The sequence below is a fragment of the Lactuca sativa genome, chromosome 5 (genome assembly GCF_002870075.4).
Source record: "Lactuca sativa cultivar Salinas chromosome 5, Lsat_Salinas_v11, whole genome shotgun sequence".
Classification (NCBI taxonomy): Eukaryota; Viridiplantae; Streptophyta; class Magnoliopsida; order Asterales; family Asteraceae; genus Lactuca; species Lactuca sativa.
The window spans coordinates 256199900-256218057 of record NC_056627.2 but is presented as its reverse complement, the minus strand read 5'-3'; the positions used below and the strand labels follow the sequence as shown (position 1 = coordinate 256218057).

The following is an 18158-nucleotide window of genomic DNA, read 5'->3' as shown; positions in this document are numbered from 1 at the left end:
AACTAAGGCTCTAATACCAACTTGTAACGTCCCAAAAATACTGAGTAAAAATTTGATTTTTGGAATAAGTCAAAACCCTTGATACGTTATCTCAAAAGATGTTTAGAGTAAAAGTATTCTCAAAACATCATAGCAAAATTATAAATAGTCATTGCGGAATAAATCATCAAGGGATGTTGTGTGATCAATCCAGGCTATTCTCTTTTAACGCTGCAAGTACCTAAAATCATAAACATAAACCATAAGCACAAATCATAGTGAGTTCGCTAAAATACAACATACAATATACGTATACATGTAATAACATGTGTTTGTGTCAGTTTCGTATCAACCCTATGTGACAACATGTAGCTGTGTCGGGTCTGTATCAACCCCAGGGTCTATATTAACCTATATAACAACAAGTAGCTGTGTCGAGTCCAAATCAACCCTAGGATTTGTATAAACCCTGGGTCCATAATGACTCTATATAACATCACGTAGCTGTGTTGGGTCCGTATCAACCCACATACATAAAACATACAACCACATCAACAAGAGTCACAAATACAACAAGCACATATAGGCATATCAACAAATGTCACAAAGAAAACTGTCACCCTACAACATGATCTAATGGGATGAAATTGGTTCCTTCAAACCACGAGTATAGTTTAAAGACTCACCTGAATCACGATGCTGACTAAACCCTCGTGCAATGTCGCATTATTGACAACCAACAACTCTCATCGCCAAAAGATGGTTCAAAACACCTCCTAACAATCCACACAAGGCAAACCCTAAGTCTACCTTCTAAAAAAGTAGAGATTGACCAAAAAGTCAACCCATGCCAAAAGGCAATGGTCAAAGTCAAAGGCTAGAGTTGACTTTAGCTGACCGCCACATCGTGGCCTTCCTTAGTCATGTCGTGACATTCACCCTCCATGACGGGGTGACCTATAGCCACGCCGTGGGCATTGGATTTCCAGCAGCTTAATAGATTAAGTTGCCTTCCTTGATTCCAAGAGCTCCAAACCTCAGGTCAGGTCCAAACTACGGTTTAAATGAATAAAGTTTCATACTTTATCTATTAAGACACCGTTGTGGTCAAATGCCACACTATGGCTTTACTTGGCCACACCGTTGTGGTCCAAAAATAATCACACGACCGATTTAACCATTGCCATTTCGTGGCCACCCTGTGACACATTGTTTCCTTTTAAACTCCTCTTTAGGTCATTGCTACAATTATGTTTAACCAATCTAGATACGGGTGTTACAATCCTTCAACATGTCATGATATCACGTCTTCTTTATCTCTTCAACAATAGTATACTGTGGAGCCAACATGGAACTCTCTCGGAACTTAGCGGAGATCTCTTCTACAATCTTTGTAGTCTGATGAAGGTTCTGAAGCTCCATCCCTATCTGATGCTCCTTAATCATTGGTATAAGCTCCTTTTGAAATCTTATAACAAAATCCCCCAAGAAATGGCCACCACCGCCTCAGTCCCCACAACATGACCGGCCTCTTCCCAACAGTCTCAGGCTTGGTCTCTCAGAAGGCAGGAGGCAAATCCCACCTTTCCCCCTCAAGGTAGAAGCTCGTTCACTGAGCATTCTCCATGTTAGCGATCCATCGGTAGCTGGCAATGAGGTCATTAGCCCTAAAGAATTCTAGAGCTCCACATACCTTAAACTCCCTAAACGAGGTAGTCCGTGCTCCTATCTGCCCCAAAGCAATCTCCGCCCGAAGGGCTTTGAGTTGCTAGTCTAGAAGCTCCATAATCCCCTCCTTTATGGTATTGAAAACCATAGGGGTGGCCTCTATGATACCACGAGTAATATTTGAAGTGATAAACTTGTACACCTGCTCATCAATAGGTACAACACCAACACCATAACCAAATCCAGAAGCTCCTCCCGGGTGGATACCATACTTAACTCTGACTGAAATACAAACATACAAACGATCAAAAAAATATCAAGGAGACTTCCTTCCTACAAGTCCCTTAGAAGTTCTAAGAACATTATTGTCTCAAGTACAAATTTTGTACTTTTAGTAGTACTGGCCTAATACTACCTTCCATACCTATCTGTACTTTCCTCAAGAACCATCCCGGATTCCCTAAGTCACCACACTAGTTCTATACACACCATCGCTATGCTAAACATCATACAAATCCTACTATGGCATTTCCTAGGTATTCTCACTTCAACTGCCCTACTATAGCGAGAACCTCAACCAACACTACTGGTTGCCTTATGCATGTAAGTTGTACACAAAACAGGATGACTATCGAATAATGATCTTACCTTAAATCCACAACAAACAAGGAACATGAAATGAGGCTAAACCGATCATTCTAGGGGTATATGAACCTAATATTATACAACTTTTAAAGCATACGCTGAGCAATTAACTAAGTCGATATCAATTCAAAGTAACATATAACATCGAATCATCCTAGGCTATAAGGCATCACACAAACCAGACAATTATATCATATGGGAAAGTATCCTTAGCCCTATTCTAGCATGCAATTCATAATCGTAACACAAGGGTTTGAGTATATTGGGAGTCATTTACTTGAGCTTGGCTGATTGCATGCATCGCACCCATTTTTTACTTAGCAAAATCTTTTTAAAATTTCATTTCCTTTTTGAAAAGATTATCAATTCCCCAGTTTGATTTCTGACACACTAAATAATGCCCCTGAATCCCTCAAACCAAGACGCTGATACCAACTTGTAACAGCCCAAGAACAATCATAAAATTTTTTGTTTTAAAAACCATTTAATTCAGATATCAGTTATCACAAAGTCAACCAAAAAATAAAATGTCAACAAAACACCAGAGTATAGATGAAAACAAGTGCATAATCATGAGGTTGATGTCGTGCCATCAGATTGGCCCCTTCCCTTTTGTACTGGAAGTACTTGAAATCATAAACATAAACTGTATACACAAAGATTAGTGAGTTCCCCAAACTATCACATACCATAATACAACTAGGCCTAGCTTTGAGGTATAATCCAACCAAACATACAATTATAGGCCCAACCCTGGGGTTTATTTTAACCCATCATATACTCATGGGACCATCCCTAGGGTTTGTTTCAACCCAACATATAATTATGGGCCCAGCCCTAGGGTATCTTTCAACCCAATCATACAAACATGTAAGAGTCACAAATACAGATAGCATCCTGCATACACAATTTATCGGGTCCACATTGGTGCCTTCGACCCACAATCATAGTGAGAAGACTAATCTATAACTGATGATAACCGAATCACACACTCGAGCTACTGCTACCACGACTCCTCACACTGATCATAACCCAAATTTAATCCTAATTAAGAATCGGGATTTTAACCCATAATCAATCATCCAATTATTCTTTGATCTTACTAAGGGAAAAAGAGCACTTTACCCTTCCTATATATGACCTAACTACAGAAGGCCCAAAGCCCTTAATGAACCAAGGCCCAAAATCGTCCAAATGATTTATGGGAGTACGCCTAACATACTTTCTATTACGCCCAATGTACTGTTTGATCTCGGAATGGTTATGGGGCCACAACCCACTACGCTCAACGTACTCATGGGTTACGCCCAACGTAACCACATGAAGTCCAAAGTCTTAACTAAGCTCTTAATGCTTAAATACCCAACGTCCAAACTTCATATCCAAATTTTAGATGCTTGTCGCAATGCCTAAACAAATAATAATATAAATGAAAATATTGCTCAAATGCACTAAGGGGTAGTACATGAAAGCAGGATCGAATCCATAGGGACACGCCCTAAGTTCTACGCCTCTCTTGCGTAAGGCACACACTAATTTAAAAAAAATGGGGGATTTTGTTGATTGTTAAAACTAAATTGGACTGAAATTTATAAAAGGAAAATGCAATTTAAATACCAGGGTAAAATCCAGAAAGTAAAAGCAAGTTCAGTTTCGCGGTGACTCTCCTAATCATACACATAACCTTCAACACGATAATTGAGTTGTGTACTGTTTAAACTAGTACTGAAAATTATTAATAAGCTCTAACAATTTTCTTTTACTAAGATGTTTAACCAAAACAACCTCTTTTACATAAACCTTATTTTCACTGAATTAATTAAAGTTAGTCCTAACGCAGATCAATCTAATATTAGTTAATTTTACTGATTAATAAAGACAATTACTGATCTAGACAAATTAGATAATTGGAATTCTTCGATAACAATTAAATTGGTCAACACAAACTGAATCAAAATCAAACATTCAATTAAGCATAAAACTGATCAAACTAAATAATAAACACAATCAAATAAAGTGCCTAATGATTACTTGCACAAAAAGTCGGGTTGTTTACGAAACTAAAATCTTGGGTTTTTATCATGACACGGAAAAAACCGAATTACAAGAAGTAGAAAAAAAAACCTAACTAATAAATCTTACTAAACGGAGATCAAAATCGAATTGTGTTCTTCGGATCTGTGTTTGGCACTCGAAAACCTCTAAAAATCGCCTCTCAGTCGTCTGGAATCATGAATGGTCGAAAGTTAGGGTTGGGGTTGTATGAATTTTAAGATGGCTAATTTATACGTACAATAAAACACGACTAAAAATTCAATCGATTTTTTTTGGCAGGATCGGCTTTTTTCTTTTCTTTTTTTTTTTTTTGGCTTCGATCAGATTTTGGCTCGAAGCAGTGACTTATTGATTTTTGAAATTTCTGATCCTTGAAGTATTTATTCAATCGAATTTTTTGGCTTTTCTTTTCTTTGACTGAAAACAAGCTGATAAATCTTCAAAACATAAATTCAATCAAAAATTTGTATATCTGATCTAATTTCTTGAATTTTGTCCGAAACGTCGATTTTTCCTCGATTAAACCAGCTTCCAAGCATTCTACAACATCGTTTATGAGCTCCAAGCTCCAATTTGGCTCCAAAGCTCCATCAAATGCATCCTCAATTAATGTGTTTCATATTCTCAATCCTTGCTAATTTGCTGTGAAAATCATAACAAAAGTGAGTAGTATGTGCACTTTTCAAAAAAAATGAGAAACACACAATTCGTAATAAAACAAAGGGAAATAGTTAGCATTTAATAAGAAGATAATGACAAAAATGTGCTAATATGCATCTAACACTAACCCTAATGAACGTCTAAAAATATAAAGTTACAACCTTTATGCCTTTGCACGGATATGAAGGGTCCAAAATCCAATCCTAAGTCTTATTTTTGATGCAAAAGCTTAATAGTTTTAATATGTATGAATGGGAAAAACCTAGATCCCAAATTTGTGACTCACAAGGCTCTGAAATGAAGGGAAACACTACTCATTAGGTATGTAGTTGCTCAAACTCCTAAGATCTAAGAATATGGGACAAAAATGAACAAAGTGTACTAAATAGCAAGATTTAAAGGGACATGCATCAAGTCCAGAGCTTTATACCTTCTGGAGGTTGCTATAGGTGTGCAAATCCCATATCGAATATTGTTTGTAACTCCCAAATGCGCTCCAAAGATCACCTTCGTTCAAGAATAGACACACAACACTCAAAAAGTTGAATATCTCACCTAGGAAAGTTAGGGTTTGTAAGGGGGGGGGGCATTTAGAAAATGGAGGCTGAAGGTAAGGGAGGGCTTAAGGTCATAATTTCATTTAAATAGGACCCAAACCCTAAAAATTAGGATTTGGGATCTTTATGAGTACACTCATCGTACTCATACATACACTTAGCATATGCAAAAGAACCCACGTCACCTTTTTAATGAACTACGCTCGGCATACCCATAAGATATGCCCAGTGTAAGGGCTGAAATTGCAATACTTTTACACTTAAAGCCAAAAATGAAAAGTACTTGGAACATGGGTGTTAGAACTTAGCTGCCACTATCTTCTTTACCTAAACATACTTTATTATTTTGCACTCTTACAAGACGTGAATAGTTGATTTGTCCACATCAATACATAAATGACATCTCAAAGATAATATAAAAACCCCAAGTTATAAGATTTATCCTAGGTAACTATGCAATCTTCTAATGTTTACAAACTTTTGAGGAGGATTGTTCCATCTCCAAGCGTGCTTAAGTTTCTTGGAATCACACCTCATAGAAGTTCTTTTTATAGAAGTTTTAGAAAAAACCATGGATTAAACCAAATTCCAACTCCATTTATCTAATTCTTTGATGTGTTGGAAGTCATTAATAGATTCTATAAGTGATTTAAATTGAGTAAGCTCGACATTACCATTAGGCTCTCTTGTAATATCCCATATTAAATCATAAGGTATAAACATAATAAGATGACATCATTTGTAATAATGTCAAGTCTAACATAATTTAGGTCTAATATATAATGACACACATATCAAGGAATACTTGTCCACCATGGGGTTATAAAAATATTAACATGCCATAGTTAAGCATTGTATAGTTATAGAAGACCATAGTTTTAAATAATGTCTAGTTGTTCCTAATTTCTCCATATTAATCCTCTAGAGTCCGTCTTCTAGATGTCGTAAAAGTGTTTTTCTAGGAAACTAAGTCCTATAAAGATTTACATTGGAACTTGAATTACATGGGATTATTTATAGTAATACGCAATACAAAATTCCCTTATGAGCTATATATGTTTTTGACACAATATATAACCATTTCAAATTCTTTCAAAGAAACATTTTATATGCCTAGACCATCAGGTATCATAACTAAACATGTTTCAAATTCAATGTGTACATGAGTACACCTCTTTCTACTCATCAATACAATCACACACCATGTCATATAATGCATGATGATATGATAACGAAAGCTTTTCTTATCCGAAAATTTTCATAAATTCATTCTCAAATCATAACATACCTTAATATATATATATATATATATATATATATATATATATATATATATATATATATATATATAGTAAGTTCATTCAATAAAATATAATGAATATATTCCATGTACTCCATAATATTAAATTTTCCATTCACTCACTTTAGAAAGTTATCCTATTCTAACTTTTACCTTGATCTTGATCAAATTTCATTTCCAAACTTATCACGTTGTTCATAGACATGTGACAATTATTACAAGGAGTTCCAATAATACTAAATATAACATACTAATTTCAATTTGTTCAAATTCATATTGTTATCTCTTTCGTATGACACTTATATCGCGTCTTACCTTCATTTCTCTTGTACAAATATTTTCTTTCATTTACATCATACATATAATCTTTTTAAAGCATTAATTCTCACATTTTTAGCATAATTGTCCAATTTTCACTTGTTGGTTAAACAATTGAATTCTTAATAACATTACATACCCATTATCATGTCTATATTGAAAAACTTTATATCAAAACTAAAACAATTTATCATTATATTTATATTTTTGTATATTTTAACCAAGAATTCATTCATCAAAGATGTTCAAATGGGTATTGCCTTAACACATGCTAATAGTCAAAATCAATGCTTAAATTATGTTTTTATAGCAAGTAATGATGTCTGTACAACTTGTTTCTATATCTAGTTGAAATTTTATCATGCAAGTAAAGTTCCTACATTTAGAAACCGTCAACTAATCATAAATAACCTTATTTTTTCTAAATGGAAGTTATATTATGATACCATGCCTCGATCAAATGCTTGATTATTGATTATATTTGTTAAACGCAATTTGTTTCACATTCTTTAAGCTTTACACAAACTAACTACACCAAAAATCTCTATTAAATTGTTTATAGAAGTTATGGATAATGATAGATCTTTCCCTACTTAAAATTTGATGGTCAAGAAAATTCAATAGATAATATCTAACTTAAACCTTGTAAAATAAAGCATATACAAACTATTGTGAGATTTTCATTTTCGGCTACTTTTTAATCCTTTGACCAAAAAATCACATTTAGTGTTTATAAACTTCCTATATATGTATTAACATATTCAAAAAATCCAAATGTCTCAATATTGATGACATTAGGTGCTTATCCAATTTAGTGTATCTACAAAACACTTAGAATTTTATATACTTTTATATTCATGTCAGTTTTAGGAAATATATTATTAAATTCATGATATTCTAAGCATTATGAAGTTACCATGTTTCTTATATGGCTTTTACAAGTGATCTTTATATTTTACTTCGTTATTTAAACCACAAAGCATCCTAAAATATGTTTCTTGTCTCATAATTTGAGAAATAGCAATGTACTTTACCAATCTAATTGAAACAACCTAATATAAAGAATTATATAACATGTCTAATTGTGATACTCATCGAGACTCAACATAAAGAGTATTAAATGACATCATTTAATAAATATGTACAATAACATCTTACTTTTAAGTTTATAACTTTCCATAATACTTTATAAATTTTCAAGAGTTATCCATATAAGTTAAACTTATCACTAAATAAGATTTTTAGGATGTTACAAATATCCATCCCGTACAAGGATCTCATCCTTGGAATCACATCTTTGTCCACAAAGTTTGGGGATCTTTTCTTTATATCGTTCGTTATCGCTTAAGAATGATTTATTCTATCTCCATTCTTCCATTTTACCAACATAAGTTTAATTTACTTGTTTCTTAACTTCTTTTCCGTTGTCTATCGTATGGTTTTTGGTTCTTCGGTTATCTTATTTGGATATTTAACTTTTAAAGTGATCAACGAAACAATCTCTTCATATTTCCCCAAATACTTCTTTAAATAACATACATGATGTGTATCATGTATTCCTTTAAGTTACAAAGGGGAATCAAGCTTGGTTTCTTATGATCATATTGCTTTGACACTTTAAATGGTCTAATATACCTAGGAATTAGTTTACCTATTTTTTTTTTTTTCAAACATCATATCTTATTTACAAGGTGACACTTTCAACATTTCAAGGTCACTGATGTTTAAATTGAATGGTCTTTTTTTCAAGGTTGTAAGGCTGCTTTATATATCTTTGTTATTGTCATGTTTGTTTAGATTGTATTTATTTTCTCATTTTCACTCTAATTACCTCCAATCATGTAACTTTCTTTCTCTAGCTTCAATCCAACACAATGAGTTTCTACACCTTCTTTTATAAAATGTTTCATAGGGTGGCATATCAATGTTATAATGGTAGGAATTTTTGTAAGGAAATTATACCAAGGGTAAATGTTCGTCTCACTTGCCATTGTTATCAGCCACACAAGACTTTACCATGTGCACAAGTTGCACAGTTTGAAACTTTGATTTTATAATCGACCACCAATAGCTTCATATTAAATCTCTAGAAATCATTATACTACTAGGGTGAATATAGTATGTTGATTGGTGTGATTATTCCATAATCAAGAAATGATTTCCAAACTTAGCAACTTAAACTCGATCCATGAATAGTTTCAACCTTTGACTATTTTCACCAAATCCAAAATTTCTTCCTATCCTTTCTTCACCTTTTCATTCTTTAGTGGACTAATTTTTGCATTCTCGAGCCTTTAAGTGAGATTTGAAACTAATTCGATTCACATTAATCTTCCTTTAATTAGATTTTATTTTGTATTTTTCATCTCAAGACATCAACCACTATATTAACTTTTTCAAGCATGATAAATTATCTCACAATCATAATAACTAATAAGTTTAATCCATATCATTTGCCTCATATTTGAAGTCTTTTTGTATAAACATTTACTATAAGCTTTTGCAATTCGTGTAGATCTTGCATTTATCCTATAAAGGTAGTGCCTCCTTATTTTCAAAGCCAACACAATAGCCACATACTTTAAATCATGAGTCTTGTTTTCCTATTTATGCATATTTCAGTTGCCTAGAAGTATAGACAATTACCTTCATATTTGTATAAGAACGCATCTAAGGCCCTTGTTTGGCGTATCACTGTACATAATAAACCCTTTCATTCCTTCAGGAAAGGAAAATTTTATTTTAACATGATAAATATTTTTTTGTTTCTTATCCTAAAAATCTTTTCTTTATTGGTAAAGGAAGTAAGTGGCACACCAATGTGAGAGAAATCTTGAGTAAATCTTTTATTGTAGTCGAAAAAAGCAAGAAAATTGTTCACTTAAGTTAGAGTCTTAGGAGGTTCCCATTTCAGCACCACCTCTATCTCTAATATTTCCACCTTGATTCCCTTACAATAGATGACGCATCCTAAGAATTGAAGTTCACACATCAAAAATTTATACTTTAAGATTTTAGCATACACTTGCTATTCTTTCATGACTTGTAAAACTTCCTTCAAATGTTGTTCATGCTCTTTTTCACTTTTGGAATAGTTGAATATGTCATCGATAAATACAATAACTGATTTATTAATAGACATCTTGCACACACAATTCATCAAGTCTATAAAAACAAAGATGTTTTTTGTGAGATCAAAAGGCATCACATGAAACTCATAATGACTATAAAAATTCTAAATGTTATCTTTTCAACATCACTTTCTTTCACTCACACTTGATGATAACCAGAAAGTAAATTAATCTCTGAAAAGTTTTCTTCTCTTTAAAGTTAGTCAAAGAGATTAGGGATGAGCATAGGCGGGAACCCGCCTCATTTGACGAGAACCGGAACTGGCGGTTCCTAGAAAGTTAGAACCGGAACCAGAACCGCTCTAGGCGATTCTTAAATTTTTGGAACCAGTCCCAGAACTGGCGGTTCCGGTTCCGAGAGCGGATAACCCGGTTACATTAACTTTGGTAACTTTTGTCAATAAAACCGCAACTTAGTTCGATCCAAATCAAATCAATTCGGATCAAAGAGGGACATAATCGGACCAATATATTCTAAACCGGTCTAAGTAACACACATATTTATATGAAATACTAATATATATATATATATATATATATATATAAACCGGTTTCGACGGGTACCCAGCGGGTAGCGGTTCCGAAAAAATGAGAATTGGAACCGGAACAGCTTAAGGCGGTTCCATAACTTTCTTAAGCAGAACCGGTAGTTCCAAGGCAATTCCAGTTCCAAAAACGGGTACCCGGTTCCGATGCTCATCCCTAAAAGAGATCATCTATCCTAAGTAAAGCATATCAATTCTTGATAGTCACTTTATTAAATTCCTAATAGTCTATGTACATATGCATACAACCATTCTTTTTTACAACAAACAAGTGCTTCCTATGGTGAATAACTACGCCTATTAAATCCATTATGTAGAAGTTCTTGTAATTAAGACATTAAATAGTGCATTTTTATAGGAACAAATCGATAAGGATCTCATGTAATCGATGTAGCTCTTGGAATGAGATGAATATGGAATTCCATTTGCCTTCCAGGTGGAAAACATGGAAAGTTATCAAGAATATCGAACAACCTTAAATTATATTCTTTTCTTTTAGACCATCCAAGTCATAAGCTAGAAATCATGTACACCATTTCATAATCCACTTATTAGCCTTGATTATCATAATTCGAACTTGCATATTTCTTTACTTTTTGCCACAACCACATAGTATGATAGACTGATTGGATCCTAGCCAATCTATTCCCATAACTACATCAAACCGCATAATTCCCATGGGTGTAAACTAGCATTAAAAATTTTTTCCATCAATTTCTAAAGGTTGTATTGGGTGTATGGTTGCTAACTCTCTATTTTTGTTTCATATTACTTATGCATCATCTAAAGCTACAGTGGCCATGATGAATTTTTTATGAAATTCTAGATACAAATGAGTAATTAACACTTGAATCGAATAATACATATGTCATAGATAACTAACAAGTATTGTACTTGAAACAACATCATTATCCTCCTTGACTTCTTCCACCTTATTTGAAAGAGTAATCAACACTCGAATTGAATATGAAATGACGCACCATTGGCATCACTAATAATAATAGACATATAAAAAAGATAAAAGATTGGATACTTTTTAGGTACCCTTCATAATCGCAAGCAATCATTTTCGAACTCTAATTGATCTACTTTCACCGACGTACTTGTATCCCTTTTGATTAAGAAAAATAAGAGATTAAGTTTCTTCTTGCTGACATATTTATAACCCTTTCAATTAAGAGAAATGATATATTAATTTTGTTTTCAACTTTGGGACATGCTTTGCATTCTCAAGAGTACGAACAATATCATTAAACATCTTGTTATGAATATTTCCAACACCTTCAATCGCTGCAAGCCACACCATCTCCAATACAAATGGAGGCAAAATAAGGATTACATATATGTGGGGAACCACTCTATATTAGGACATATATGGTGGATAAACCTAAAATCAAGAATCCCTTCCGATGATGTACCTTTATTTAGAATGGCTAGAAGCTCACTATCACCACCTTCGAATCCACTTTCTTGACTTGAGTCATTGAGGTATTTACCCTTAACAGTGGCTTTGTTCTTGTTTTTCAGTTTATAAAACTCATTAATTTTATGTCTACTATTGTAACAATAGTTCCAATAGTTTCGTTTTACCTTATACTTTGCTCTTTTAGTGATTGATTTCTTGGAAACTCTATCATTAAATATTCCCTTTATATTAAGGTCTCCAGGATTTTGGATCTCCGTAATTGAGGATTTGTTTTAATTTCTCTTTAGAACATAATGATACATAATTACCTTGTCCAATGTAAGAGTATGTCGACACCAGTTGGGGCTAGCCTACTTGGCTAACAATGTGTCTAACAAGGAGATCATGAGTTCAATTATATGTGGCTTTCTACATTTTGAAGCACCAACTGGTGTTAAGCTTCGAACAACCTTTGGAAGATTACTTGCTCTCATCATACTTATGGCCATTTAAACAATGGTTTTATTTTTCATTTTAGCAATTAAAGGATACATCTCCTGGGTTTAGTAATTGAGTTTTTAATAGGAAACATTTTGTTCAGTGTTAGTGAAATGCTAAGAACGGGAACTTATCCTGGATCAAACAATAACAAGTAAGTTCCATAGATATATGATGACATAACAAGACTACCATGCTGACATCACAATGCTCTATATAAGTAAACAACAGATTGTGCTCCAAACTGGATCACCCATTAGGGTTCAAGTTCACTAATGCAACTACTACTTATCAGTTAGCTATCTTAATTGATGATCATCATGTACAAAAGGGTTCTTACTTCCCAGAAACAGCATAAACTATGGCACAAGATTATGCAATTCCATCTGGAGGGCTCATGAATCTAGTTGTGATACATAGTATGTGGATTCATGGTTATGAGTGTTTCCAGATATGAGATGTGCAAGTAAACTAGACAGAAAGGTGGATGAAGTCATCACTGGAGTGGTAATATTAAGATCTTATATGTTGGAAGGCCCCACTTAAATGCCTGAGTTATAAATCTGGAAAATCAAGGAGCTTAGATATGCACCCTTATCTTGCCCTTCATGATTTTTCTGTAAGATTGTATTTAGGTAAAATTATGGAAGTTAGGATGGACTGGTGGGTTTTGAAAAGCAAAAGAGTAGAAGCTGAAAGGCTACTATTTTGTTGATCAGAGTTTGAGTTTGCAACAGTTAAGACTCAGCTGATACCTTTATGTTTACATTTGCAGAAATTGAAGAGCAACAAGATGTTAGAGTGCTGTTCAACTTTCAAGCCTCAGAACAATCCCATTGAAAGATAGTTCGTTTGTCTTGATCATCTTTATCTTGTAGAAATAAAAACAAATATCAAATAAGAGATGAAGGAACTTTTGGTTCCAGTTTACAGGGTACTGGAGAGCCTACACAAAGATGGTAAGATTAAACTCCAATTTAATCGGATGTTGTGTTGCATCATGGAAATTACACTAGGCCAATAGGACCTCATTATCAACATTGACTTTTGGGGAGCATATTGACCTTAGGGGTGTTTGAAAGCCTCTAAGTGCATTCAGCACGTTTGATACAGCCTCTGAATGGTCAAAGAATCCTGCCTTCACATGGTTGGAATCATTAAGCACTAAATACTTCAGTTTTATCAAATAGTTGATATGCTAATGACAGACATATTTCCTCTCAGAGTGTAACACCAGATATTCTCACCTTCGGTGATTGTGCCTAAAATGATCAGATAATCATTAGTAGTTTGCATTGCTCAAACTTCCTTCAAAGAGTTAGAATACTGATCAAAAACTGTGTTTGTCTTATTAATTTTCAACAGCAACAAATAGAGTGCAAAGTTAGTTGCAAGCACAGATCAAATTTATAAAACCATTAAGTTAAACATTTAATTGGAACTTAATATTTGGAAGACACTTCCGTATGACTACTATAGGACAGATAAAGTAGGGGAGGTACATAGAAGCCAACATATGTTTATTTTACTTCACTTGATCATAAAACAATGAACAATTGATCTATTTGTAATCCAAGAAATTTATATAAAAGAAAGAAAGAAAGAAAGAAAGAAAGAAAGAAAGAAAAGCTGCCTGAGTTTAAACATTAAGAGACAGTCGACATAGTCATTGATCTACTACACTTCCCCCAAAACTAGTTTTCCACACAACTAATCTGTTGGAGCATCACCACATGACCTCATATTAACTATTTTAAACAAACTATATAGAAACACTAGCAATTATTCCTTACCTTTCATAGATAGTGTGTCAAGTTCATGTTGTGAAACAGTATTCATATGATCGTGTAATACAATGGGGAAATATATACTAACAATATTTACATTCTAATCCCTGAACTAATACTAACAGTCTAATACTGATACTAATGGTCCAATATTAATATACTAACAGTCTAATATTGTGGAAAAAATTTCATCATTCATTGCTTGTTGGATGAAGAAAAGTCCTTTTGATAGTCCCTCAACTGAGCATCAGGTCCCTGACCTCATTTCCCTTGGGCTCAACATACCCATCATTCATTAAGCCCCATAACTCTTAAAACTTAATAAAAGTCTTCATTTTTAGACTACAATATGATAATTTTGGCCTCTGAAAGTTGAGATGAAGAATTTGCTCCATGAAAAAGGGGGAGCTAAATACAAGTGTTATGTGTTTTCAATAAACTTAATAAAAAAAACAAAAAACAGACAAACTTTTTATAATGCAAAAAAATGTCAAAGTTGAAACACCCCCCTTGATCTACCACACTACCCAGCTAGCTTACAACTAGTAACACCTATTAATGCAGTTATATATTGAATCTTTATTCAACACACATGTATCCAAGCAGATAAAGTGCCTTTATATTGCATGCATTCATAAACTAGAGAAGATGTATTCACTTTTCATGCAGTGTTATATAGAAATGATAGTTCATATATATATATATATATATATATATATATATATACACACACACACACACACACACACACACTTGAGCGTTTCTTTTTCTGAATCAATAGTTTTGGCAAGGAGAAGCAATTCAACTAAGGCAACAACTTCAATATCTGCAACAAAGCCACAGGTATAAAAAAATCCCTAATCTTTCTTTTGTGTTCCTAAAACAGTATAAAATCATATGATAAATCTTGAAATTTGCTAATATTTCTTATCCAATGACACCATTCTTGCAGGCAGCTGTTGGGAGAAGAACTTTTTGGTTTGAATATCAATGAGCTCCAGAATCTGGAAACCCAACTGGAAAAGAGTCTAAAAGGTGTCAGAATAAAGAAGGTAGTGGATTCTCGTGTTATTGTCATCTACACAAAAATATCAATTCAATTGCTACTAAAAATGGAGACCTTTATTTCATAATCAAACATAAGGATGATCAGTATGTGTATAGTAAAATGAATACTGATAACCACATTTATTTCTTGCTACAGGAACAAGGTTTAACAAATGAAGTAAAAGAATTGCAACACAAGGTACAAAACAAAGAATGATTGTTAATTTCCTTAAGATTATGCATGAAACAGGTTCTGACTTATGATTCATATTGTTTTAGGGGAATCTTGTTGCTCATGAAAATAAAGAATTGCACAAGTCACTAAACCTCCTGCTTCAAGAACATGCAGAACTGAAGGAGAAGGTACTGATCTAGATAATCTTTCCACTTATAATTAATAATTGCATTCTTATCACCCCACTGAGATATACAAATGATCTTCACCCCTCAGGCTTATCAATTGCATTCCAATAATAATGAGTTACATGCACACATAAGTCTCCAGCTAAGCCAACCACAGCCACAGAGGAACTACTTGCCAACAGAAACCATGAAACTAGGGTATGAATATGACTTTACTTTGATTGATTATACAATGATTATGATTAATGCATTTGAATAAATATGAAAACGTATGTCAGGTTACAGTTGAACTCCAAAACATGTTAAAAATAAAAACGCAGATATCAGTGGAATTTCATATCAACTACCAAGCAAGTGCATCATGCTTTGATTAGAGATATGATATGATTGATGCATGAAAAGATACTTTGATTGGTATGATGCATTGTGTTGAATAACTCCAAGATATTGTAAAATAATTTACCATGTAGTGGTTTTATGGCGATGCTGTGTTGATTAACGGTGTAAAGTTGTAATAATTACAAGTATAGAGGTGTGGTTTACAATGTACCAAAATGTACACATTTCTGAAATTGATTAGGCCAGTATTGTGTTGTGTTGTGTTGTAATGTGATGTGATGTTTATCAGCTGTGTACAGATTTGAGCTGCATGGTGATAAGCTAACTGTCTGTCTAGATAAATCATAAATGTAAAGCACAAGTGAATCTAGCAACTACTGATTAATAGCATCTAAAATATTTTCCTACTGAACCAACACCATGAGAACTAGTTTAATACCCATTCAGTGAACGGGTTAACCGATAAATGAATAATAATTAATTGTTTGTATAATATAATTGTCTATGCAATTGATGATGCATTATGTGGTGTCAAATAAACAATAGTTACTCGAAAAGATAAGTATGATGCTGTTATTATATAAAAATATAAGTATGTTGTTATTGGTTGATAAGAAAGGTATGTTGCTATTATTTATAACAATAGATAACTTCAGTGATATTATTGGATTAAAGATAAATATGTTGCTATTATTGGTTGAAAAGAAGTATGTTGTTATTACTTGTTAAAAAGATAAGAATGTTGTTATTATTTGTAAAAAAAAGATAATTTCGTTGCTATTATTGGATTGAAAGGTAATTATATTGCTATTATTGTTTAAAAAGATAACTATGACTGTAACATCCCGATGTTCAGGTATTTCCAAATTTATCCCTTTAAGTTTATTATATGACATTTTGGTCCCTAAGACCAAGAGAATGTGCCTTGAAGCCCTAGTGGCATTCTTGTAATTTGGGCAGGATGGGTACGTTAAGCGTACATGTGTGTACGTTGAGCGTACTAGGACGCGCCCTAGTACGCTGGGCGTACACTCATGTACGCGGGGAGTGCTAAAGAAAGATGGAAGCCCTAATTTTTAGGGTTTGGGTGGTATTTAAGCATCTTTATGGCCTCATTTCTCTTCATCTAATGAGCCTCTACCCTCTCTTCGTTATTTGAAACCCTACAAGCACCTTGTGAGGACATTTCAAGCATTATAGAGTGTGTTTGTGTGATTTGAAAAAGAAGGAAGAAGATTAAGCTCAATTTGGAGATAAAAGCACCTTATATCTGGGATTTATCTTTCATTTGTAAGCCTTTCAAGGTATAAAGCTTGCACCCTTGTCTCTTAATCTTGTAGATCTAGTTATGCGGGTTTTATGTTATCTTTTTTGTCCAAAAAGTATCATCTTGAGCATGGCATGTTCTAGACGTTTTGAGTTGTCCTTTCAGACCCTAGGAAGGGTCCTTAGCCATAAAAATGAAGTTCCTTTGGTTAGTTTTGCTCCATGCATCTTATAGGAGGTCTTAATGGATTAACACCTTGTGTTAAGCTCTTATTAGGCGTGTAAAGTCATAAAGTTGGAAACTTTGTGACTCTAGGGTGTGTTTCATTCGTGGATCTGAATTATGGACTTAGTGCTTATGTTATTAAGCACTTAATAAAGATTTGAGGTTGCGAGGTTAAGCCCCGCGTACTCGGTCAACCACTCCATCGGTGGTCAACGCGAGGCTTTGCGTACGCTAAGCATACCTCCGGGGTACGGCCGATGTACTCACATGGGTCAGCATTGTGAGTGACTCGGTTGAGTTGACTCGACCGGGTTGACTCATTTGGCTTAGTGGGTTTGACCAGTGGACTTTGACTTTGACTATGTTTGA

The 18158-nt window shown here is 33.8% G+C and overlaps 1 protein-coding gene across 1 annotated transcript in view; it reads left to right on the top strand.

Annotated features, from left to right (window-relative positions):
* The window catches only part of LOC111894761 (MADS-box transcription factor 23), a 30665-nt gene extending 14128 nt beyond the window's left edge, over nt 1–16537 (top strand). Inside the window, exons 3-7 of the mRNA XM_042902291.2 lie at nt 15330–15391; nt 15501–15600; nt 15753–15794; nt 15875–15958; nt 16047–16537. Of these exons, the coding sequence (XP_042758225.1) occupies nt 15330–15391; nt 15501–15600; nt 15753–15794; nt 15875–15958; nt 16047–16217 (459 nt within the window). The 3' untranslated portion in view covers nt 16218–16537. The remainder of the gene's footprint in view (nt 1–15329; nt 15392–15500; nt 15601–15752; nt 15795–15874; nt 15959–16046) is intronic.
* The last annotated feature ends 1621 nt before the right edge of the window (nt 16538–18158 follow it).